The 25,756-nt window shown below is 41.6% G+C and overlaps 1 protein-coding gene and 1 long non-coding RNA gene across 3 annotated transcripts in view; one reads left to right on the top strand and one right to left on the bottom strand.

Moving 5' to 3' along the window:
* The first annotated feature begins 927 nt into the window (after window positions 1-927).
* LOC111946963 (uncharacterized) lies at window positions 928-5,260 on the top strand. The gene is made up of 6 exons (XR_002872826.2): window positions 928-1,102; window positions 2,725-2,953; window positions 3,085-3,244; window positions 3,329-3,539; window positions 3,637-3,793; window positions 4,828-5,260. It is a non-coding gene; the product is annotated as an uncharacterized LOC111946963 (long non-coding RNA).
* Window positions 5,261-8,422: 3,162 nt separating this feature from the next.
* Window positions 8,423-25,756, bottom strand: part of slc41a2b (solute carrier family 41 member 2b) — a 29,408-nt gene continuing 12,074 nt past the window's right edge. For both annotated transcript variants that reach the window (XM_020714011.3, XM_004082970.5), the window contains exons 9-11: window positions 16,937-17,068; window positions 16,502-16,650; window positions 8,423-10,125 (exon numbers count right to left, since the gene is read on the bottom strand). In XM_020714011.3, the coding sequence (XP_020569670.1) occupies window positions 9,940-10,125; window positions 16,502-16,650; window positions 16,937-17,068 (467 nt within the window). In that variant the 3' untranslated portion in view covers window positions 8,423-9,939. The remainder of the gene's footprint in view (window positions 10,126-16,501; window positions 16,651-16,936; window positions 17,069-25,756) is intronic.

Genomic DNA, 25,756 nt, shown 5'->3' with positions numbered 1-25,756 from the left:
AGTATGTCTCAATTTGATATCCTTACTTCAAATCCCTATCTCAGTTACGTCTCAGTGAAAGACATAAATGGTTCTGTCTCTCGTTGCTCAATAATTTAGATCTTGTTTTAGCCTATTTTTTTATTGTCTCAGCAAAAAGAAAAATGAGAGTAGTACAAGCCCTAAAATGAGTCTTATGATGACACCATTACAGTTCATCTCGAGAAAATAATATTTTTTATTTTATTTATGTTCAACTTAAAAAAGTTGTTTATTGCTTACATATTTATATAACTTAATTACAATTTCAAGAAAAAAAAGTTAAATCATTAAGACGGTCATGTCCTCAAAAGACATATTTTTGAAACTTTTTAAAAAACATGAAATTTCAAGACAACGTTGCAGTGTCGATTTAATAAACTTTTTTTTGACTGCTTAGATAAACATAAATGAACAAGAATGTATGTTGGGTTAATGGTGCTAGGTTTAGTTAAACACAAACACACGCATGCACTGGCACACATGCATACACGCATAAGTGCATATACACACACTTATATATTGGTGGGTATAAAACATTTAACACATTGATGTCTGAACTAAATAAAGGACATTTGGGATCATATTTGGATCACCTTAAAGTGAACAAAAAATAGATCTTACATTTGAAACAAATAAAATACACAAATAAAAATAATCAAATAAATAAATCAACTTTAGGACGGTACAGATTTATGGGGTTCAGTTTGAGTTACTTTATCTTTGTCTTTAAAAATCCCCCTTCATGCAGCCTTACAAGCTGAAAATATTTTCTTTTTTCTTGATCTTAGTCTGCATCATATTGAACAAACAGAAGCCTGGAGTAACCCGATTTGAATTTTAAACTGTATCACAGCCTCACTTGACACAGATTTCTGATTGGTTGATCACAGTGGGAGGGAAAACTCTGTGGTTGACGTCACCAACGGGCCGGAATCTGCAAGCGGGAGAAGTGCAGAGAACGAGAGACTTTTGACGACCGTTTGTCGTATTTTTTCTGCGTTTTAACAATCCGTGGGATGAATCTCCAACATTTTTTTGCTTGTCTGGAAAAGATTCAAGTAAAATCTTTGAAGTTTGCACGGTAAGTTTGCGATTTCTTTCCTCCAACTCTGAACTCAGTTGAATGCTAAAGGTGTTTTAAGCTAGCTCCGCCAAATGCAGACGTCTGGGCTACTCGCGGTGGCTTTGGCTGTATAAGTAATTATTACATTTTACAAAGGTTTACTTGTGCTTTTTGTAATAAAAAATAGAGACATTGAAGAGTTATTTGCAGTGCAGAGTTTACAGGAGGAATGAGCCTCGATATTTTTCCAAACGCGTGAGTGCTAAGTAACTGTTGGAAGACATTTTGCTCTTCATTAAGTTAAGGGTCTGCATGGTTCATCCCATTCACAGTGTGACGACACCACAGACCATTTCCATTATTGCAAACTTCAAAATGTGCAGTTTCACTGTATGTTCAATTTTTACGCTGTATAAGCTTTTATCTTGTTTAAAAGATCATCTTGCAGACGTTTGGCCTGGCATGTCATCTTTTGAAACTGGTTATGGACATGTGTTTAAAGTAAAGTCATCATTAACTGCTCACATGTCTAGAACAGTGTTTTTCAACCAGTGTTAGTGTGCCGCGGCACACTAGTGTGCCGTGGGAGATGGTCAAGTGTGCCGTGGGAAATTGCCCTCATTAACTGATCTAAAAACATTTTCCATCTCCATGATTTCAGCTGTTCATCCAAACAGGCCCTGATAAAACACTGAGGAGTTAGGAATATAAAAGATCATAAAATACTTTTTCTTTGCGTTTATTTTATTTTATTAAAGACATTTTGATAAGGTACCGCGATTCAGCTGCACCATCGGCTGTATTTTGGAAACGTCCCGTCCCTTTAACTGTCTCCACCAATCATTCTTGAAGGCTTAATCACATGTCATCAGTCTGACCAATCAGAAGTGGTTAAAGTCTTCACTTCCTTGTCCCGAATTAGCTCGTAAAGTCGCTCAGTTCTAAAAAAAAAATAGCAGCTAAAGCTCGTCTTTAGCGGTGTACCTTTCCACAGAATCCGGTATCAGACCGTGGAACAAGAGAACAAAACAATGAAGCTCCGTAAAGCAATCTCCGGCCGTTTTATGCACTACATCTCCCATGATGCATTGGGTTGTGAGTGACAGCGCATACGGAGATCTGTTGTTAAACGTCTTGAAACCAACGAACACACATCAAACTGTTTTTAAATCTTCTAACTTAACTTTTATTGCATCTTTTAGAGAAAAAAACAGCTGTAGCTTCCAGCTTTTTCTGCTACAATTATCTCAAAAATGCATGTGAGATTGTGGAGGGGCTGTAGATCAATACAGACTATGAGTTTCTCCTTTTTTTTTTTTTTCATTTTTGGATGCTGGTGTGCCGCGGGATTTCTTTTAAGGTTAAAGTGTGCCGTGGCTCAGAAAAGGTTGAAAAACACTGGTCTAGAAAGCATAATCTGAAAATGTAAGTATGCATATTAGGGAAACATGTTCTCAGCCCTCTGTCAGTGGTGGAGATGTTTAGAGAGCACAGATGTAGCTAAGACAACAAATGTCAACACTGATATGTACGAGGATTTTAGTGAATCATAAATCATATTTAAAAACCTTTCCAGATCTTACTATGTGCTGTATAAAATGTGTGTACGTGATGTTTTTTTTCCCCCTCTCTGATTCAAGGTGATCTAAATTCTACACGTGAAAATGAGTGAATCAGAACCCATGTTCCTCCACACTGCCATTACGGAGGTCCTACCAGAGCCACAAAAGACATCCTGGAAGAACACTTGCAGTCCATTGGAATAAATGGAGTTGTATGAGGATCTACGATTCATAGAAGAGGCTGACTTGCTGCCAGCTTTGAGACCTGTTCAAGCCCGGAAACGTCTTGCTTTCTGGAAATTGAAATGTGAGTGTCAAACATTACAAATGAGTTTTTGTAATGCACGGAAGTGGATATGAATATGAATGGTAACACACTGACAGTACAGTATAAACTTAATACACTTATACTGTTTGTTTGTTTGTTTTTTGTTGCAGACCAAACGCCAGAGAACAGCACATCGTCATCTGTTGAGACCTCACCAACACAATCATCATCACTTTTGTTATAGTCACCGAGAAGTTTGTCATCCACATCTTCCAGAAGCCAAGGACTGTACGTACATTGACTGGGAGGACAGCTTTGAAATTCTATGGAGTAAGTTTTCTGAGGAATTTGTGCAGAGGGGAAAGAGACCTGGCCCAAGACTAAGGAAGGAAATGGTTTGCACTCTTTTTGCAGAAATGATGAAAGCAAGACGTTTTTCCAAACTCTAAAAGGCTGCAGATGATGCGGGGAGAGCAGAGTGGCTGCTCAGAAGAGATGAGATGTTAAAGAGATGCGCTTTCTTCTGCTCTGCTACTTTAATGAGGAGGATGCCATGTTCTTGTAGAAGATGCAGACGAGGTCCAGCTGCAGCAGGTGCCGTTGACTCCAACTGTTATTGTATGTGGTAAGTAAAGTTTCCAGTGTTAAATTATTCTAAAGGTTTTGTCTTTGTACACTGTACATGAGTGACATGTTTACTTTATCCATTGTTCTGTCTTTAGGACAGTCTTGCTTTTCCCCAAGGAGGTTCATGCTCATTTGGAACCGCTCCATCGTACACAACAACATTGCAGCACTATGACTGATGTTCGGAAGCTACTTCTGCTTTAACAGTCATTATCCAACTGAGCTGGCTTCAACCCTGGAGTTTCTGCAAAGGTACATATTTATGAGTGCTGTCATGCGATTCATTTTTGGGTGTGGTTAGTTAATCATGACCTGCAGTTAATTATTCTAATTAATCTTTTATTAATCTAACTCAGGGCTGCTCATCCCTGGTCCTTGAGATCTACCAGCCTGCTTGTTTTCCAACTCTCACTGAATTGCTTGCTGCTGATTACCTGGACCAGGTGTGTTCATTCAGTCAGAATGTGGAGACGTCTGGTTGAGCTGATCAACAGCTAGCAGGGCTTGGAGATCTGGAAAACAGTCAGGGTGATGGATCCCAAGGACCAGGAATGAGCAGCCCTGGCTAACCTAAAATTTAGCTTTGAAAATCCTTATTTTGGGGTAATTTGATTTAAATAGCAAGATTGTGTCACATTAAAAGAAATAAAATACAATTTAAAGGGTGGCTTTATGAAGTTTTCTAAGTATAACAGACTTTTTTCCAATCTTTACTTTTGTACCACTAAGGGATAATTCTTCAGTCTCAAACAGAACAAAGACCTAAGCCAAAGTGCTCTCATTTAAAAAACTAATGGAAATATTCTGAACAATCCAAAAAATATTGACCACAAAATTCTTAATCATAGCATAATATATATTCGTTGAAATATCTTATTCCACAGTTTGCTGTCTGACACGGTCAGCCCTCAGCGTCCCAATTAAGACATGGGTATTATTTTTCCCTTGTTAAGAGCCCACCATGCAAAATGAGACTTTTGATCATTTCTTAAATGTTTGATCTGGACTGTATCATGAAAAATGAAATGAAACAGATTTGAACCTTATTTGTTAAATAGTTAATGCCCATAGTATGCTGCATTTAAATTTTTTTAACTGAAACAGATGTCCTCTCAAGCGACGTGTGGCTGCTTTTAGGGATGACAGAAACGTAATCTTATGGTAGCATTATGCAGCTGCTTTTATAAAACTACAGTTTGCTTCTAGCTTGAAGTGTTATCTTTGTTTGTTATGTGCGGTCTATTATCAATTTACTGATGCCAGATTTTAATGTTCTTGTCTTACAGCTGATGTCCTAAGATGTGCCACTCTACCTGGTTGGGAACAAATTGAAGAGGCCAAGCTCAAGAAAGCCTTTGTCAGCAAATGTAGGGCAGAGCAGGTTCTAAGGCCACTGCTATGATCTACAGTATGCGGACTGGTTTCTCTTCCATCTTTTTTCTTATTTTTAATCTTAATTTTGTTCTCAAATTGGTTCATGGATTTGATAGTCTGCAAGTTTCAGAGAATGTTTTTATGTTTATGTTTTTATAATGTTGTTTTTTTTCAGTGTGTTGTTTAAAATCTGGAAGTATTCATGACCAGCATGTCAACCAGATTGAGTACGCCACGGTTCATGTACTTAATGCATTTAATATTTTAAAAAGTGTCTAATACTGCTACCACAATTCAAATGCTGTACTGATGATGGTGCTGCCCAAATAAAGTGTAAAGCATTTACATTTCTAGTATTGTTTTTACTGTTACTGTATATCAGTGGTCTCCCATCCTGGTCCTTGAAGGTCACTGTTCTGGATGTTTTAGCTGTTTTCCTGCTCCAACAGATCTGCTGCAGTGGTTGAATTGCCTCCTCAAGTTCTGCAGGAGGTGGTTAATCACCTGTTGATTCACATCTGGGGAGCAAAGAAACATCTAAACCCTACTGGATGGTGGCCCTTGAGGACCAGGATTGGCGACCATTGCTATAAAAATAAATTCTCTTTTCTTTCTCAAATATATCTCAAATATCATTCTCATTAACGGCTTTGGTTAGACATTCAAGAGAAATGATTAAGACATGAAAGAGACATCAGACAGACAACGATGAGATCTCTTTTAGGACTCATTCTTCTCAGATTTGTCTCATGAACGTCTTAGGTTCGTCTCTCCCACTTCTTAATTATTGCTCAAACCGTTATCTCAACTCAACCTCATTTGTCTCAGTGATGTCTTTTCTCATTATAGCTTAACTCTTGCTCCTAAGGGACCCTTAGGAGCAAGAGTTAAGAAGCATATGATCACAGAATGATACGAATATGAGACGCTCAAACTGATCTCAAGAGACGAGATCAAGCAACATATGAGCAACAGATTTTTCCTATGGGTTGTGTGCGGTGCTAACATGGCTGTAACAAAAATATATGAAATAAGAAGGCACTATATGAAAAGGTGAAACATTACATATCAGTTGATATTTGATTAGCAGCTATGGGCTGTTTGCACACACACCTGCAGCTGTGTCCTCCTCTCAGACTAAAGCTGTTACCCCACCCCCTCCCTGTTTCAGGGCTAGTGCCAAATGAGATTGATAAGTGTCTAAACAAAGATGGATGGCATGGTGTTTCACTTGAGGATCGCTGAGCATCCTCTTCAGGCTGAGTCATCTGTCCTCTGTAAGACTGCAATCCATCTTCACCTGTCCAAAGTACACTCAGCATCCTGTGAAATATGGAGGACACCTTATGGTGTGTGTTTGTGGGGCGGGTCACAGTATCCAGGCCAGCAAACAGATGTCTCTACTGACTTCTTGTTTTGGACTTTACTGATCGCTGTACTTCACTATGGCTGGACTTTTTATCTTACCGCATTATCTAACATCATCACCTTGTCAAAAAAAAAAAAAAAAACTAAACAGGTTTGGCTAAGTCTTTCTTTTATTTCAGAGGATTCTGATGTTAGAAGGCAGAATTGCTCTCATGAGAACTGGTTCTGTCCAGAAAAAGTCAAAGTAACTTGTGCTGCTCCAGCATCAAGTCTGAAGGGGTCAACTATAGGGAATAACTGCAAAGATCATGCACAGGGGTTAATGCAGGGGTGTCAAACATACAGCCCGCGGGGCGTATCCGGCCCGCCAGGTGGTTAAGTCCGGCCCACACATGAAGAGTAAAAATCATAAGGATGGTTAAAAAAGAAAGCAAGTTTATAGTCCATTCCTGTGGCGAGTTATGATTTAATAACCGAAATGCGCAATTCCGCCACTAGGGGGAGCAAAGGAAAGGCAAAACAGGTGAAACAGCATATCTCTGCATGTGCCAAAAGTGAAAGCTAACAGCTCTGCGTCTGGCTAAGATGCACTTTGGTTCCCTATGAGCCTTACCGCTGTTATCTTGCTATAAGGATGATCAGTAGCAACACCCTAATGACCAAAATGTTGTCAAAAAGTGAAGTGGAGTGAAGAGATTTCCAGGAAAAATGGACAGTTTTTTTTTCTTTCACTAAGCTGAATGCAAAACCCCCATGCTTGTCATGTCATCAACAGGTTGCAGTGTTCAAAGAATATAACATTCAGCACCACTAAGAGACTTAACATATAGAAAAGTTTCTGGATTGCTTCAGTGTCAGATGTAAAATATTCAGTCTGTATAAAATTAAATAGACCAACTTTTTTTTAATTGAAATTAATTTTATTCAAGATCCATTGGCCCCAAGTGATTAGGCTACTATGTTGGTTGAGGCATTTTTCAAATTGAGTAAAAAAAACTAAAACAAAGCTGTTATTTTGCTTTTATGTTATGGTCCAGCCCACTTGAGATCGGACGGGCTGAATGTGGCCCCCGAACCAAAATGAGCTTGACACCCCCTGGGTTAATGGGTCTGGTATTTGAAAAGTGAAGGGATTTTTACATACCTTGAGCTTGAATTAACAAAGACTCATGGGAGGACATTAGAGGACAGTCAGATCTCTGTGTTATCTGCTTTATTGGTCTGTTTGGTGTTGATCACCTTTTGACATATACCTTCACTGATTTTACTTTCACTGATTCCCACAGATGGTTTCACAGAGCCCTGGATTTTATCCATGCTGGCATAGGGGGACCCAGGGACTTAGGCCCCCTTGTGACTACATATAAGCAGTAGCATGAAGGTCATTTTGGCCCCTGGGTAGCATGAAGGGTCTTGGCCAAGGTCATTGGGCACCCTGGGAATTGTACCCTGGTTTCACTTAACCAACTGAGCCATACAGCTATTTTTTATGACTTGTTGTACCTTCAGATTTAGTTTTCCACTGCCAGATTGACTTTGACTGTCAGCCCACATGAATATTTGCAAAACCTGCTAAGTTATTTCATGGAGGAAACATCAATTGTTTTCTGCAACACTTCAGGCTTTTGCAGAGGAGATTCATAAGTGAATAGCAAGGCTGTCATTCCACGTCATTTACCTGTCTAGATGACTTATGCATCATAGTAGTATTGAAGTGTGGGGATTTAGGTTCATGGTTGCTGAGGTAGTATACTCAGTCAGAAAACTGTAGAAAGAATTTTAGCACTGAATAGAGACCTAGAAAGGTCCAAATTGACCCTGTTAGAAAAAATGGTGTGTGGGTGTGCCATGGCATCACAGATAAAACCTCCATTTATTGCTTCTATCAATAATGTTAAAATTGCAATAGTTCAAGAAAGGTCATAGCTGGAGGGAACATCTATGAACATTACAGCCAACTTTAACCACAAGAGATGTGGAATGTACCTAAACCCACACTCAGTTACTGTTAGGCTGCACCTTTTACCTCCCTGAACCGAGGCACTGACCTGAACCTCAGGTAACATCAAGTCTTATTTCCAAAGTTTCTCAAGGACACCTCTAAGATTAATTTGTGATGTGTAGAAAGATTACAAAACATTAGAGTCTTAATTTTTTATTAATATTAAATGTATTTAAAAAGGAAATATTTTCTTGGTAAGGCAAGCCCCACCCCCCACCCCATTTTGCAGAATAGTCCTTCAACAGTTATATAGTTTTCTCACAAACATACACATTTGTGTTGCATTGTAAATCAACAATGAGACATTGACAAGAAACATACAGTAAACCTTCACACTTCCAAAAAAAGCTTTGACAATCCCATGTTCAGTCTGGAAGACATAAGTGCTGACAGGACTGCTGTGAAAAGAGAGCTCCCAGCATCCTTCAAATCTGATTAAAATTAGGTTTATAAAATGGCCCACAAGGATCCATAAATGTCTAGGATTTGCTTATATCAGACTTTACAGATTATGTTATTGATTTAGGACAAAGTTTCATCATTTATGTCATTTGATCTAAATATGACATAGTTAAAACCATCTTTTTCTCTTAATATAAAAGTCATCTTATCCCATTAGGGATCTCCACACCCAATCAGCTTTCACTGATTCACACAGGTGGTTTGGCAGATGTTTTTACGCCGTATGCCCTTCCTGATACAACCCTATATTTTATCAGGGCTTCGGACCAACCGGCACAGGTCTTTTTTAATTTTACTTCCATCAGTAAAAATCGTTTGGTCTTTATTTCTTCTTATTATTTTTGTCCTGAGGCTTTGAGCAAATGCATCTACTTTGGTCAAAACGTTGTGACCATTCTGGCCTTTAAGCGGCGTTTGCTTCTGCTTTGATGGTAGCTGGCTCCAGCTGACGCAGTGGAGGTCCATTACAGCTTTGTCCTTAAGACTTCCAAAGAACAGGGAGACTGATGATCCCGTTGGATGGCGGTCTGATGTGTCACTTCCAGATCATTTTGACCATTTATCATGGAAATCATTAGTGAAAATAAATATTTATCTGTGATTGATGGACTTTTAGGAGAATTTTACTTGTTATGGTCCAAATGCTATCACCCTGCTTTGAATATGAACGAAGGGCTGTGTTTGGATCACCTCTGGCCCGGATCATCAATAGAAAACCTGCTTACATTAACTGTTTTTGTTGTTTTCATTAATAATCTTCCTTCAGAGTTGACTGCATTAAAGTGAGCTGAGAGTAATTTCTTAAATTGGTTTGAAACACCTGCTGTGTTTCTATGTCTCCTAACTGTTTTCATATAATCCATGGGTGTTTTCTCCAAAGACGACCTTCATCTGGCAGACAGGACCAGCTGGACCGCAGGAGTGCGGTGTCCTGTCCAAAACCAGCTTTGAACTAATAACCGGTATTCAGGAAATCCTGAGGCACTTTGGTGTAAATCATATGCATCATATAGAGGAGATAAAAAAAAAAAAAGCTGAGATAATGGTTATCTTGAGCTGAAAAAGTTTGTGTTTATCTGGTTAGAAATCTTTTGGTCAGTAAGACTGAGGCTTAACAATCCCATAGAGTCAGAAGCTGGACACCAGAAGGTCAGGCTTCCGTTGTTACTGCAGTTTACTGCTGAAGGCCATTTCAGTCGCCCACATCGCCGTCCTGGTCCCCTATGAGCCACAGGAAGTGGAAGCTGAGAGCTAGCAGCGCCGTGCCCAGCAGGTCACCCAGAGCCGTCAGGTACGGGATGGAGAAGCTGTCCGGATCTTTGCCGTTCCGCCACATTGAGTGAACCATCCAATCTGCTATGCTTAAAAGCAGCAGCACCTGGAAGAGAGGAGGTTCAGAATGAAGCCGTCAACAGGTCCTGCAGGGAACAATCTTCTTCAGAGGTTCAACCCAGATGGCCTTCAAGCAGAACCCAGCTGTGGTCATTTAACCAACTGGGTTCAAACCCTAAGCTGTGCCTGCCACTCCATCGTTGAACAGGATAAGCCCTACAGACATGTTCCCTCACCTCCAGCCAGTGTTTGTCTGCAGACTAAGTGTGGTCGACCAGTTTTTGTGACAAACACACAGAGAAAAAACTATAATAGAATGTATAATTAGCTATAAAATTAATAGATTTTTTCCTTCATATCTGAACATAAATGTGAAACTCAAACAAAAGTAAATTTAGATTTTATCACTCAGTCTAATTAAAATGAACCTTTTTTCCAAGTTGTTCTCAGAGAAGTCCCTTCTGTAAAATCCAACACACCTGCATAAATATGCCACAAACAAACAAACAGAGCGACCAGCACAAACCTCAGGAAGCGTCTGAACCGCTGCCTCCCACATATATACGAGATGGAAAAAGGTATCTTGTTTTGATCAACTAAAGCTGAACTAAACGTAAAAAATGTGGCTAAAATGATTGTAGGCAGAAGACTTTGACTAGTTACACTAAATAAAATACTAACATTTAAAACTAGCAGTTGAAGGATGCTATGCTGGTTTTTCAACTAACTCCTCTTTTGCTTGTTGGTGATTTACCTGATCAGGAGCGCTCAGGTAATCAGAACCTGGAGCCCCAGTTCCAGCTGTTCAGCAGCCACTGAAGCTAGAAACAGCCCGCTTCCACATTCAAACCTACTTGAATATTCAAAACTGGTATAAAGTTTGTGTCTGAGTTCCAGACGGGTTTCTATTTTTTTTTCATTTGAATAAGGTGATGCTAAAGTTGAGCAAGGTTCTCAATTAAAGGACTTTTTTCAGAGTTTTTAGTATAAGAGACTATTTTTGGGACTTGAGTGGAAGTGTTGGGTTAATCTTTGCACCCCTCTGAACTTCAGGAAAACTTTTTGTAATTAAATATCCACATAAACAAGGACCAAAGTGGAGAGATTACTGTCACGGAAAACTCAAAGGTTTGGTTAATGACACGGCTGAGACGGCTCTCATGCAGCCTGTGGTTACACGCTGCCATAAACAAAACTGCAGACTTGTTTTGTTTCCCCTGAAATAGATGTAATAACAGCTATTTTGATGGTTCTGAAACAAGCAAGTCCTGAGATGTTTCATTGGCTTTCCCTACACTAATTACCTGGAAACGGACAACTGGGAAAACAGGAACTATCAAATGGTATTTCCTTTAGGGAACTTGAAGGAAAACTTTTTATTTTTCTATCAATCAAACTGTTGTTCAAAAGAGCATAAATACTAAACAGCAGAAGCAGTCAGAAACCCAGCAGCAGATGGAAGGCTGAGGGCTTTGTCCCCACATAAGAGGAAGAGCAGCCACAGAGGAGCGGAGCTTATTACAGATGACAACTCCTTCAATTAAAAGTGAAATGAGCTGTTCAGGTTAAGCACAGCATGAAAAACACTGTTTACTTTAAGTCAAGCAGAGAGTGAAGGATGACAGCCTGTGCTGAAAAATCTCAGGGTTTGTTTTTTGATGGTGTTGAGAGAGCTGTCCATCGACAGTACTGACCAAAAGTTTGGACACACCTTCTCATTTGAATGTGAAGTTGTGGTGTGTACTGTATGAATGCGTGTGAAAAGACCAGCATGACTGTAAAAGACCTGCATGACTGTATGGAGACCTGCATGACTGTATGGAGACATGCATGACTGTATGGAGACATGCATGACTGTATGGAGACATGCATGACTGTATGGAGACATGCATGATTGTATGGAGACCGGCATGACTGTTTGGAGACCTGCATGACTGTATGGAGACCTGCATGATTGTATGGAGACATGCATGATTGTATGGAGACATGCATGACTGTATGGAGACATGCATGATTGTATGGAGACCTGCATGACTGTATGGAGACCTGCATGACTGTTTGGAGACCTGCATGATTGTATGGAGACATGCATGACTGTATGAAGACATGGATGACTGTATGGAGACCTGCATGACTGTATGGAGACATGCATGACTGTATGGAGACATGCATGACTGTATGGAGACATGCATGACTGTATGGAGACATGCATGACTGTATGGAGACATGCATGACTGTATGGAGACCTGCATGATTGTATGGAGACATGCATGACTGTATGGAGACATGCATGACTGTATGGAGACATGCATGACTGTATGGAGACATGCATGACTGTATGGAGACATGCATGACTGTATGGAGACATGCATGATTGTATGGAGACATGCATGACTGTAAAACCATCACCAAGTATGAATGATGAGTGAATGAATAACACATTGTAAGCATTGGACACATTGTAAGCGCTTTGAGCGTCTGGAAAAGCGCAGATAAATCCAATCCATTATTATTATTATTATTATTATTAAAAACCTGCATGACTGTAAAAGACTTGCATGACTGTAAGGCTGCATTTACATTGCAGGTCTTGATGCCCAAATCCGATTTCCTGACTATATCAGATTTTTTTGACAACCCGCTTACATCATCTTTTAAAAGTGACCCGTATCCGATTTTTGCATTTACACTATACAATGCTGAAACTATCAAACTTATAGGTTCTGAGGACTAAGTAGCAGCTTTTCCGCCTTCCGCTGACCTCCTTCGAATGCCGACAGTTTGTCGAAACTTCCCCAGGACTAGCTTTGTCGTCGGATTAGTTACAGTTTGCGTCCCGACCGGGACCGGACTGGAAATAACGAAGCCTGAGGCTGAAAGGTACCACGCTGATGGAGCTCCAGCTGTCCTCAAACACTAAAATTGGCGCACAAAAGCACCTATAAGAAGTCATGTGATCTCAGTTGGTGGTGTCCTGAGTTTACGTCACTGACGTACGACTCGCATTTACTGGAAAATATCCGATTTGTCTGCTTACATGGCACACGCAAATGCACCTATCCGATTCGTATTTGATTCATTTCCACATATGAATGAGTCCTGTTTCCGATCTGAGAAAATCGGAATCCATGCGCTTTTGTCGTGTTTACACGTTAACAGGTCATATCCGATCTGTGCCACGTGAGAGGAAAAAAATCGGAATTGGGTCACTTGAACCATGCAGTGTAAATGGGGCCTAAAAGACCTGTATGACTGTAAAAGACATGCATGACTGTGAATAGACCTGCATGACTGTGAAAGACATGCATGACTTTGGTTCTCCGTATGCTTGGATTTTGCGGATCTGCAGATGTCCCAGGTCTCTAACCCACACAAGTAAGAGGGAATTCATTCATTCATCATTCATCTTCCCAACCCGTTTTGTCCCTTTCGGGGTCACGGGGATGCCGGAGCCTATCACGGCCACTCATGGGCAAAGGCAGGGAACATCCTTGACAGGTCACCAGTCTGTCGCAAGGCCACAAAGCCCAGAGCCATATACACTCACACCTAGGGACACATTTTTAAGGTAACCAAATAACCTATGAAGCATGTTTTGGGATGGTGGGAGGAAGCCGGATTCCCCTGGAGAAAACCCATGCATGCACGGGGAGAACATGCAAACTCCACTGTGAGGCAAGAGCGCTAACCACTGTGCCAGCGTGTAGTCTACGGGGGAATATTTTTCCAAAAACATTCAGGAAGTTGCAGACTTTTTTTCTTTTTTTGCAGTCTTGCTGTTCTTTCTGTTAAGAAGGTTTCAAGGAAGATTTTCAGTCCAAATGCCTCATCTAAACTTCAAGACAATGTCATCTGGCTAAACGTTGGGAACGTTACACATCCATTCTAAGAAGAAAGACCAGTTTTAGTCCCATTTCCTCTGTGGGTCTCAGCTGCTGGGACTTTTACATCACCACGTTCCCAAATTAACCTTTACTGATCTTGTGTCTCTGCTAAACAACATCTTCTCCATCTTAATTGTTTGTCCTTCTATTCTCCTGGCTCTTATTTAAAACCCCTTTCACCCCAAACCCAACAGCGTCCTGCCTCTCAGAGAGCATCTTTATCTACCTTTGAGTAAACAGGTGTGTCTAGATGAAGAGGAGTCCAGATAAGTCAGCAGCTTGTTTGTGATGCAGATCCATCAACCAGATGTTGAGACTTCATCTGTGCTGTGATGCACACCGCCCTCAAATGCTTTGATGGAACATTGATCATGTCTTTTTCTGTTTCAGGGGAGGCGGCTTGATTTAACAGATGAGATAAAAGCTGCTCCTCAGATGTTGATTCCTCAGATGTTGATTCCTCATCTGCGCAGATTACGCTGATAAAAATCTGACAACCAGCCTTGACTCTGTTATGAGATCTGAGCGTTAAAGATGGTCATGTTTGCTGAAAGAGCCTTTAATGACCCAAGGACATTCAAATTTGCATAAAAAATCGGAGAGTTGTAATCCCCATTCACGTTTAAAGGTCCTGAGATTGAGTTTCCTGTCTTCAAAGATGCTGTTGTGTGTTTTCCAAAGTGTTTTATGATGCCTTGCACTGATTTCTTTGTTCACACCACTGTGACCACAGACTGCCTGAATGTGCGTCACTGTGAGATCTGCACCGTCTATCATTCCGCCTCATTTTCCGCAGCTTTCACTATAAATAGCTTGTTATTAAAACATAAAAATGAGCAGTTTCTGTTGATGAATTTCTTCCACATATGATGCAGTCATTCGAATGTTTAGGTTTAGGATTGAGACAGGTGAGCTCCACAGTATGACGGACGCTTGAGCGGTCCCTTGTGGTGCAGAGGGCCTCGTCAGAAGGCGAAGCTCTCATTACCTTTGGCAGAAAGCTGTGGTTGTGAACAAAGAGTTCACAGGTACGAGTGCGAAATAACATTTTTTATGCACAGTGGGGGGCCTCCAACTTTAAAACTGAGAGCAAAATATTAAAAAAGGAGCCAGGAACAAAGCCCTAATAGGCCTTGTAGACGTATCTAACCAAAAAGGGGGTTCCATGGCAGACCCTGGACAAAGGGGAGCATCATAGAACTATACCTTTGTACTCCCCCCCAAAGAGCTGGAGGAGGTCTGTGCATCCTTGCTGAAGCTGCTACTCTAGGCGATTCATCACAAACAAGGGGTAATTGATGGGTGGATTTATCTAAACCTTTTATAAATGAGATGAAACAGTTGCCACAGCGTCAGTTCTTGCTGCGAAAACCAGACCAGAGCTGCTGCCCCCCACCCCCACACTCATAGCAACCATAATGTCTTCCTGTATTTCCATGATCAATAACGTCCAATATTTCCGCTGCTATTGGGTCCAAAATGAACCAGAGGGGCAACGCCAATGAAAACCTGGGGATGATGGAGGGAAATGAAGGATTCACCTCCACCTGTGACCACAACAGGCCAAGAATGAACCGACACTTGCTTCCATATGTCTTCCTTCAACATAGCATGATAAACAATATGAGACATATTTATGGTTATGACTAGGTATTTCCTAAATAATAAATCTAAAGAGGACAAGATAATATTGAGGTACAAACACAATAATTACAATTTGCTGCATAATCTAGATGCCCCGTCGTGACCTCTGACCTCCTTTAAAAGAAACAGGCTCTGAACTGTACAGGCTGAACACAAACGAACACATAAGAAGACATTTTTACTGAGCTGACACCGTTCACTGATACACAGTCATGAAAGCATCAGAATAGATGAGGACTCCTCTGTCTCTTCCACCCTGAATATGTATCTGCAACATGAGCTTTTGGCAACAATAATCCAATGAGAGCAGTTACACGCATGTAAGCCGTCTTCCTGAAGGTTCTCGTCACTAAGAGCAGCTGATGTAAGCACGAGTCTCTACCATAATTTTGGATGTTAGTGTTCTGTCCTAAAAGCAAGGACTGCAGGGGATTTTCAAATGGCATTACATGCTGATGGAACACAGAAAACGGGAAACTTTCCTCAGCTCTGCGCTTCTGTTGCTCCAGCAAATCAAATCAAATCAAACTTTATTTATAAAATAGAGCTTCTCATGCATTTTGTGCATCTCGAAGCGCTTTAACATTAAAAACAGAAAACACAAAATATTACAGTAAAAACCCAGCCCACCCTTCCCACTCCCCTCTGTTAAAACATATGACCCATGGCCCCCAAGTACAAAGAATAATGACTAGCAAGCAAATGTTGTGATAGGTAATGCTGCAGCAAATGCATCCACCCGTAAATCATCCTGAAGGAAATTCTGCAGATGAATTCAGCAGAATTCAGCAGCTTTGGGGAAGCAGGAAGTAAACTAAACTCATTCAATAGAATCGTTTGTGGCAAAACTACATGCTAATGAGTTCTCGGTTAAGACTGGACATCGAAGCTCACCTGCAGCAGGGCAGCAGCCAGGTAGACAGACATGAAGATGGGGGTCAGGGTGGTGTGGCCGCTCTTCATCAGGTGTATTGTATACAGGAAGATCGGGTGACCGGGAATTACCAAGAAAAGCAGCACCTGAGCAGAGCGATGGTTTGCTCCTGACAGGTCGTAAACAAGACAGAGATGTTAACGCAGAACTTGGGCTTGTTCATTCACTATAACAAACAGATTCTTTCTAGACAAGGGATAAATAGTTCAATGCATGACAGAGACCAGTTTTAGTCACATATTGTTCTTAGCTTTTCAGAGCAGAGGCTGCACATTAAATGAGGCAGCCAGGTATTATGCTCCAGTTTAGGAGGTTTCTAGTTAGGTTTCTGACAGCATTACCGCTCAACTTCAAAATGTTTAGGCTCGCCAAGGTGCAGGGTAGCTGGTACTGACCTGTGCCACAGAACGTGCGGCAGGGGTAGTAACAACCTTTCGCCTCATCAGGAACCTCCCCAGGAGCGCAGTGGAAATGAAGATGGGTGGATATCCTGCTGGACTGAATGGCCACCAGGTTTCCACCGATACCTGGGAAAAACAGCGTCCTATAGATGAGTGTAGTTAGGAAAGGATAAACCTTTGGACCCCACCTTCCACCAGGAGGGGGAGTCAGGGCTAACTCCATACCCAGGCCCCATCTGACCCCACCGGTGGGGTTTATATTAAATAACTACATTTATAATAGTAGTTGGATTAAGGTTAGGGTTTTCGGATGAGTATAGCTAAAGCTGCAAAAGCAGGTGAATGTGTCTACTGTCTGCTTCATTCTTTCAGTTTCTTGTATTTTTTAAAACATTTGAAACACAGAAAAGAGAGAAAAACAGGAGGACCATCTTTCTCTCTAAAAGAAAAAAACTTTCTCAGAAGTGGTAAAGACGCAAGTCAAAGTCATTTGAATTTATGGAGGAAAAAAAAATTGTAATGGTTCAACAGAGCTGAAAATCTATGAATCACTTTTTTCCTGACGGAAAAATACTTTTTTTTAGCTTCAAGCCTTTTCCAGTTTTTGCTGTTTTGCTCCTCAGTGGGGCATCAGCACACAGATCTGAACACCATGTGTGTCTAACGATGAACCTCGTTTGTGGTGCTTTTCTGCTTCATCAATTGACATCATGTCCCTGCCAGGCAACCTGCTCCTTCCTTATCCCGCGCAGAGTTGCCAGATAGAGTCCCAGCTCTTTCATCCTTGTGCTGCGCTAGAGCGCCCCGACTATCGTGTCAACCTACGATGACCGTATTTTGTGCTCTCTGTGTAAAACAGACTGAGGAGCGCAGGGAAAAACAACTCTCAGCTGCAAAAGGGGAACAGGTAGGGGGGAATAAGCAGGTAAAGAGGCGGGGGAGGGGCTTTGACTTCAAACTCTGTCAGAGAGATGGAAACACGGGCGTCAGATTTGGACGCAGCTTTTACTGCGGGAGCTGAAGCAGAGACTTTTCTGGATTGATCTCATGAACTCAAACATGGAAACATGATTACCATGCAGAACTCTTCATAATAATAAATCTGATCTCTCCACATTCTTCGTGTCTACCATGCATTGATAAACACACCACTCCATGTAGTGATCAGACCATAACATTAGCAGGTAGCTCCGCCCACACGCGACCGCGGTATCAGGCTTTAAAGAACACAATTTCTAAGAGGCGGGGCAGGGCGTTGCACACCCCCAACAACAGGTTAGATGACAGAGGCCATTAGGCGTCTCTAACTGGTGCGTTTAATGGAGCTTCAGTACATAAGACTCCAACAGCCGCACAGCCTAACGTAGTCCGCTATTATATATTCATGAGATATTCATGGCAACACTGATCCCGCAGGTTTTTTTTTTGCCACCCACTCCCGCCCGCAGCACAATTCAAACCGCCCAATCCCGCGAGGTTTGTGTTGGGTCCCGTGGGACCCGGCGGGACCCAATCCCAATGCAGCCCTCTACTTTGGACTGCCAAAGTAACCCATGTGTGTCATCCATCCATCTTCCACAGCTGCTTAATCCCTTTTGGGGTGACGGGTTTGCTGGAGCCTATCCCAGCTACTGTTGGGCAAACACCAACAAGCCCCCCACTCTGACATTCCCTCCTAAAATCACCAGGTAATCTATGATGGATGCCTTGAGGAAGCTGGAGCAAAATCCAAACATGAACAGGGAAAAAAAAGCTGGGATTTGAACCAGTTGCGAGACGAAAGTCCTAACCACTGCACCACTGAGCAGCCCACAGCTGCATGCCACAAGAAGGTAGAGGGGCTGAGCCCCAGGTTGAAGCAATTTACCTCATGAAAGATGAATCCCACCTGGTGGCAAATGCGTCTGCAAACGGTACTGTGGGGGTGGAGCATACAAAACACCGCACGCTACTGGTACCTCAGGGTAATGTCTGTTTAGTTCATCCCACTGTTTATCAGGATGGGACATTCTAAAGGCCTTAACCTTGTTCCATATACGGCTTTAAATAAAGAGCATCCAAATTCATTTCTGCTCTCAAGCAATCAAACGATGATTCATCCAATAAAAGCTTTTCGATGCATTAATCAGCTTTGATTGACAGATGGGAAAAAGGCTGCACTGACTTCATCTGGACTTTCTCCTCAAGGGTGTCTTGGTGAGAGAGGTTTGGGGGAACTCTGGTTTATTCAGGTCACTGGGGCGTGACGGTGAGAGAAGGGATATGCTTCAACGTTTAACCAGCAGGTGCTGCCGACGTTACAGGAAAAAAAAGACTGTAAAAACAATGGGGATCTCAATCCCTCCCCTCTCTCAAAATCCCATGGATCTAGAAATTCATGCGATTTTTACTACTTAGTCATTTTATTTGTCAGAATAACCATTCTTGCTCGGATACCTTCTTCTTAACTATCTTTAAGATATTTTTTCTTTATCGCAAGTTATTCAAGTTATTAACTGACCAATCAATTAAATGATTGACAGATTTGTTTTTTGTTTTTCCCTAACTGCCGGAGAGGAGCCAGGCGGGTGAAGACCAGCTGCCCCTCCCCAATCCAACCAATGTACTGTGGTGTGGGTGTGCAGTGTGTGTTGCAGGTAAAAGGCGAGGTCTCCAGTGGGGTGGAGGACACCACTGCTGCTAAACAGCAGAGCCCCCCCACCCCGGGTTCCCTTTGTGTGTTGTGTGTGTGGTGCCAACATGCATTGTGTGGTGTCTAAAGTGAAAGTTAAAATTGGGGGCAAACCGGACAGAGATTTAATCGTGCCCCCCTCCACCAGGCCACCCCCACAAGGCCCAATGAGTCAAGGTGTCCAATATAAGAGTAAAACTGGAATGGAGGGTGGGTGCTGAAGTGACCCCAACGAGACTCCATTTCCCAGAAAGGAAGGAGCGGGCGTATGGGTCTGCCACTGAGTGACAGTCCCCCCCCCGCCAGCCGCAGTAGGCGCCTCACTTCCCAGGGCGAGCAGGCAGCAAGGAGGCGACCAGCCAGCCGCAGACAGAGGCCAAGCCAGAAAGACAGTCAGTAAGGGAGGGCCCCAGCGCTGCAACTGATGTGCAGGAGGTCCACCACCAACACTCATGCCACTGACATTCCTGAGGGACTGGCACTTTGCCCCCTCTCCCAGGGCGCCCACCTCTTTCTCTTTCAGCTTTTCCCATCAGGGGTCACCACAGCGAAACAACCTCTCTGTCGAGGATGAGTCGCAGGGTTAACTTGGCAATGTTTTACGCCGGATGCCCTTCCTGACGTAACCTGACCGGCACAGAAGCAGAGAAGGGAATAGGGAGCAGCCCGGATTTGAACCCTGGTTTCACGGACGGAAGGCGCTGCAAACCAGCACGAGCTAAACCGGCTCCCCTCCCAGGGCGCCCACCGCCGACCCAAAAAGGAAATAAAGAAAACAAATTGAATTAATAAATATATAAATAAATCCTTTACCCCAAGAAATCAATACATAATAAAATTAAATGAAATAAAAAAAAAAACCTTTCCCACTCTGCTGTGGATGCATCACTGACCCCCGGGGCGACAGATTTCATCCATGAAGGTCTTTTCCTTCTCATTTTGCAATTATTTTAAAACAAATGAAAAATAAAGATTTCCCCCCGTCTCTCAGGCTCAATGCGGATGAACCAGGAGGGAAAAACTATAGAATTAAAAATAAAGGTTATCAAATGGAAAATGATTGATTCAAATCTTGGAATGGTTCTCTCTCAACGGCTTGTACAATTCTCCAGAGTCGCATTATTGACTGTATAAAGGGAAAGCTAAATCTGGTCCGTGTTTAGGTGACACAAATGTGTAAAACGTATTCAAATTTCTAAAAATGAAAATAAAAATGTCAAAAAAACACAATTTACATGAAATTATAATTATGCGAATAAACACATGCATAAGTCACTCAAAACACGGATGTGATTTACAGCAGATACATTCAAATTACTGTATGTGTAAAAAAGTTGATTATTTAATTTGATTGAATAATTATTCCTATATACTTATTAAATGATTATTTAATTATAATTTAATTATTTTTATTTTATTTGACTCATTAATGCATGGAAGACACGGAGGATATTTAGAGATCAGATTTATTTCTTTTTCAAAGTTCTACAAAAGCATCAGGAATCACATCTCCATGGAATCATTCAGTCTCGCGCTGCAAAAACATCTTTCTGCTGCTACTTCTGTGTCTCTGTGACCCACATTAGTTCAAAAGTGGAAAAATAAAAACAAGAATCAAACTACAGGATCATTTTACAATTGTCTCGGTGAACATAAGAAAAATATCGTAGCATTTAGGAGACTCGAGCTGGCTGCCTTTCCATCCCGCACCGGCGCACTGTTTGCGGCCGGCCAGCCGCCCGGGTGCCGGCACAGCAAGCAAACCGCAGGCTGGCGACCTGTCCAGGCTGTATCCCTCCTTCGCCCAACAGTAGCCAGGACTGGCTCTGGCAACTCTGCGGCCCCAGCGGGTAAAGAAAATGGATGCAAACCATCTACCTGTGCAGAGTTGTTGGTCACGTGACTCATTTAATTTGAAAAAAAGTGTTTCCATTGGGCAAAATTACTACCCAAATAAATTCCATTGACTATGAAATACTGTCGATTTCATAGTCAATGGAAATGCAGCGTTCAAGAGGTAGAGGTGTGGAAAGAGGTGGGGACTACCAATAAGCTCACTCCTGTTTGGTGACAGTAGTTGCCATAGATACGGACTCAGAGCGACTTGGACCAATCTATGTCGACTGGTTTCAACATGGCAGCGCCCGTATCAGGAAGCAATGGTAACGGATTTTGCCTGATCTCGCTAGAGCAGGAGGTAAGACATTTTCTATGGGTGACATCACACCACCATAACCCATTGTTTTTACAGTATATGGGAAAAACAAAAGAAAGTTCACATTAATACTGAAAATACGAGCTACAGTTTTCTAAAAAGATAATAGTAATCAGTTTTGCAGGGTTTTTAAATAGAAATTAGGACTTTCATTTTTACAAACTTCTATGTCAGGCTCTTTGGTTTTGTTTCATATTTGAATGTGTTAAAATACAAAGCTAAACATTGCAGATTCCCTGGAACTGGAACAGAATTTACAAACAAACGATACAGAGAATGAAAAAGACTGAGAGTGCCAAGAGTGACAACCCAAGAATAAAGTCTCGTCTGTCTGCAGTAAACAAACAGAAAGGACGTCTGCCCACTTCAGATGTTTCCTGAGACTTACGCAAAGCCTCAAAGCCCACAGCAAAGAGCAAAGTGCAATAGAAGAAATGCAAAATCTTCCTTTTAAGAGTCAAGTTAGAGCTGCTAGGAACAAATGAAACAGAGGTCTGAAAGAAGGCTGTCCCCATCTTTCTTTTGTTTATTTTTTTTGGTCACTCCATATTTTCATTTACATTCTTCCCATTGGATATAAATAGCTGCTGTTTTTTCATACACACAGCTGTTTGGGCACAGGAAATGGCAAAAAAATGTCTTTATGTTCAGTAAATAAGGCATCCTTTCACTCAACAGCTAACAAACCTGCAACCACAAGCCGTCTCAGGCATTAAACGGCTCCCATGTCTGCCAGTTACCGGTAATTAAGACTATGCTGGTATTCGTGTGCCAGAGCTCAAGCAATCTTGGATGAGTCCATTTTAGACAAAAGCAGAGAAAATCCAGCCTACTATTGTGGGGAAAACAGAGTATTAGCTGCTCACAGCAGTCTCATTCAGGGACATGTTTGTGCCAGGGAGCTTTCTATTGTCATTTGGAACCCACACCCAGTCCTTCGGGTCTGTGTAGAGCCACCCAATTGCACTCTGTTCACGTCATCCATCAGCTGTGCTCCAAGGGTCACAAATGCTAATAATTACAAAACTCAGCTAAATGAACGAGCCAACCAGCAGCAGCCCAGCTTCTCTGAGCTCAAACGGTCTCTTCTAACTGTCCCGCATCACTGCAGCTCATTAAGACGGGTTCCATTCAGACAAAATCAGTTCCAAGCAGCAGTCTTGCCTAAGTGGAACAACTCACTTTGGTTCAGAACACTACCGTTTTCAATGCACCTGGTATGACAGATGAGACGCAAAGATGACAGCAGCTAAGATGACTAAGTGGGACATCAAGTCGTGATGGCACGCCACAAAGACGAACGCACAGAAGATCTCTGCAGATCATTAGATTGACCTGCCAACCAGCTCACCACTAGAACACCATCCTCACATTTACAGACACAGCAGGGTGGTAGATCTCAGACAGCCCTGCTCTAGTGTACATATGTCTATGCCAGAGCCCCACAGTTCTCCTAAATCCTTAGTAAAACTGCAACAGCAACTGCAGCTGTTCATCAGCCACAACAACACAGACACAAGATGAAGGTCTCCTGACATTTTACTTCAAAGCAAAGAAAAAGCTGTTAAACATTTAGCAGCAAGAATCCAAAATCTGTCTGTTTACAGTCTTGCAACATCTTCCTCTGAGGTTTCACCAGCCTCCTCCCACCTGCTCCAGTGTTTCAACTGCTACAACTATGATGCAGTAAAAAGAAAAACATAAAAAGTAAAAACATAAAAAGGCCTTTTCAGACAGCATCTTAGCACTTCTATAAGGTGGTAGGTTGTAGGATCAAAGAAGGTGGAAGCATTTCCTGACGGGAAGATGTTTTTCAGCTTTGTACAGTTTTCTCCACATCACTATACGTTTTCTGCCAGTGAGGCTGAAGTGGATCTGATCATAGCTTCTAATCAGCACAACCATTCATTCGTCAGCGCTTGAAAAGGCTGTGGACACAAATGACCGGCTTTTCTAATCTTTCCATCTCTCATCAAAGGGACTGTGAAGCTCAATGACTATTTTTTTACACTGGAACTAATTGTTCTTAAAACAATAATCGCAGATTCGATCTGAATGTGTTGACTTTCTGCTTCAGACCTGGCTCATTTGCATAATTTTGATGGTCACTGCAGACTCCAGACAGCAGGAGCACTGGGGATGCAGTTTGGGTCTGTTTTAACGAAGGGCTCAAATATGTGACAAAGTCCAATAGAAGCACAAAGACCCAGGGTCAGTGAGAAGAGCTCACCAGAGCAGCAGGATGGGCAAAGACATTCATAACACCCAAAACCTGCTTCTGCAGGTTGAGTATTTTAGCAAGGATACAGCGTTCGAAATAAGCGGTTATCCAACCAGATTTCACGGAGGACAACCAAAAATGAACCTGATGGTTGTCCGTGTGACAACCTGGTCTTTTATTCAACTTTTTGGTATTTTTCGACTAGTTTTCAGGTTTCAAGGGTTAGTTTTTAGGCAACCTCTGAATTGAGACGTATGCAGCAAATTCTTTCTACTGACAAACGAAGTGCGTGCATCCTAGTTTATCCTCTCTGTTTCTACATGTGCACGTTTCAATAAAGATTATTCAAATAAATGTGTTGACCTGGCGCGACCGCTAGAGGTCTCCAAAAACACGTTCAAAATAATCAGCCCATTAGCAGAAGATTTAAAACACATTCATAAAACACTATAAAATTCACTCATAACAGAACAGACTGACATGAGCTGAAAAAAAACTTTTTTCATGGGATTGATATGAAATTCTAACTTTTTAAAACAGTCTTTGTATTTTATATTCTTTAAGCAACAATTATCAAAACCAAAGAAAAAAAAGAACCAATGTATTTAAATCTGTGTAAAGATACTACTTATAAAGATATTAGTTTCAATTTTTCGCAATACTTTGTGTAACCAGATGCTTCAATATTTATATTTTTCAATATGTTTTTAATATTTAAAGAGTTTTTTAAATGTCCATCATAAGATGCAGTTGATATTAGATGTATAGAAGAAATAATGATGTAAGTACCGACATCAAAGTAGGTTTTGTTGCTGTTGAATATTTGTATCGAAGGACAACCAAAAATTGGGGAGGACAACCAAATATGCCATTTTTCCCCCCCTTATTTCTAACGCTGAGGATACATCTTCTTTCTTATCCAACAAAGTCACCTAAAGTTTGTTTAGGTCATACCAGAGATGCATTACCAAAACCACTACTGTTACTCATTTTCTTTACCGAATTCAAAACCCCATTTTAAAACCCATATTTAGAAGTGACAGCACAATGGTGCAGTGGTTAGCACTGTGGCCTCACAGCGAGATGGCGCTGGTCCAAATCCCAGCTGGGACCTTTCTGTGTGGAGTTTGCCAAAAATTCCAAATATCGCATGTTTATTTGCAGATATTTGGAATTTTGGGATATTTGGAATATTTGGATATTTGGGATATTTGGGATTTTTTCACGCATGTGTGAGTGTCACACTGGCATCCTATTCAGGGTGTACATGTACGAACCCACCGGATTGCTTTAAGCAACGCTGTGACTCTGAAAGCGATCCGGTGGTTTCTTCATATGGACGGTTGTTCATGTGTGAATCATGGCGTCTGGACTTACAGAGGTTTTATCACTCATCCAAGTGGCTTCATAAGTCATTGCCATGTTTATAAGCTAACTCAAACAAAAACGATCTTAAACATGAGTCATTACCACATGTGAAAATCATTTGGTAGGCATAGAGTGAAGGACTTTGACAGGGAAAACTGATCGACGTGATGGAAAGAAGAAAAGCAGATCTCCTGAGAGAGGAAAAGCTAACTGGCAAATGATGCCAATGTGTCGATCACACAGCTGAACCATTTTTTATTCATCTGAAGTTGCAGCAGCATTTTGTGAGGCTTCTGCTCTCCTTTTAACTAACCAATGAACGTAAATATGTCCATTTTG

The sequence above is a fragment of the Oryzias latipes genome, chromosome 23 (assembly GCF_053564925.1).
Source record: "Oryzias latipes strain Hd-rR chromosome 23, Olatipes_Hd-rR_3.1".
Lineage (NCBI taxonomy): Eukaryota > Metazoa > Chordata > Actinopteri > Beloniformes > Adrianichthyidae > Oryzias > Oryzias latipes.
Note: the sequence above shows the minus strand (reverse complement) of the source record. Positions and strands in the feature narration are given on the sequence as shown.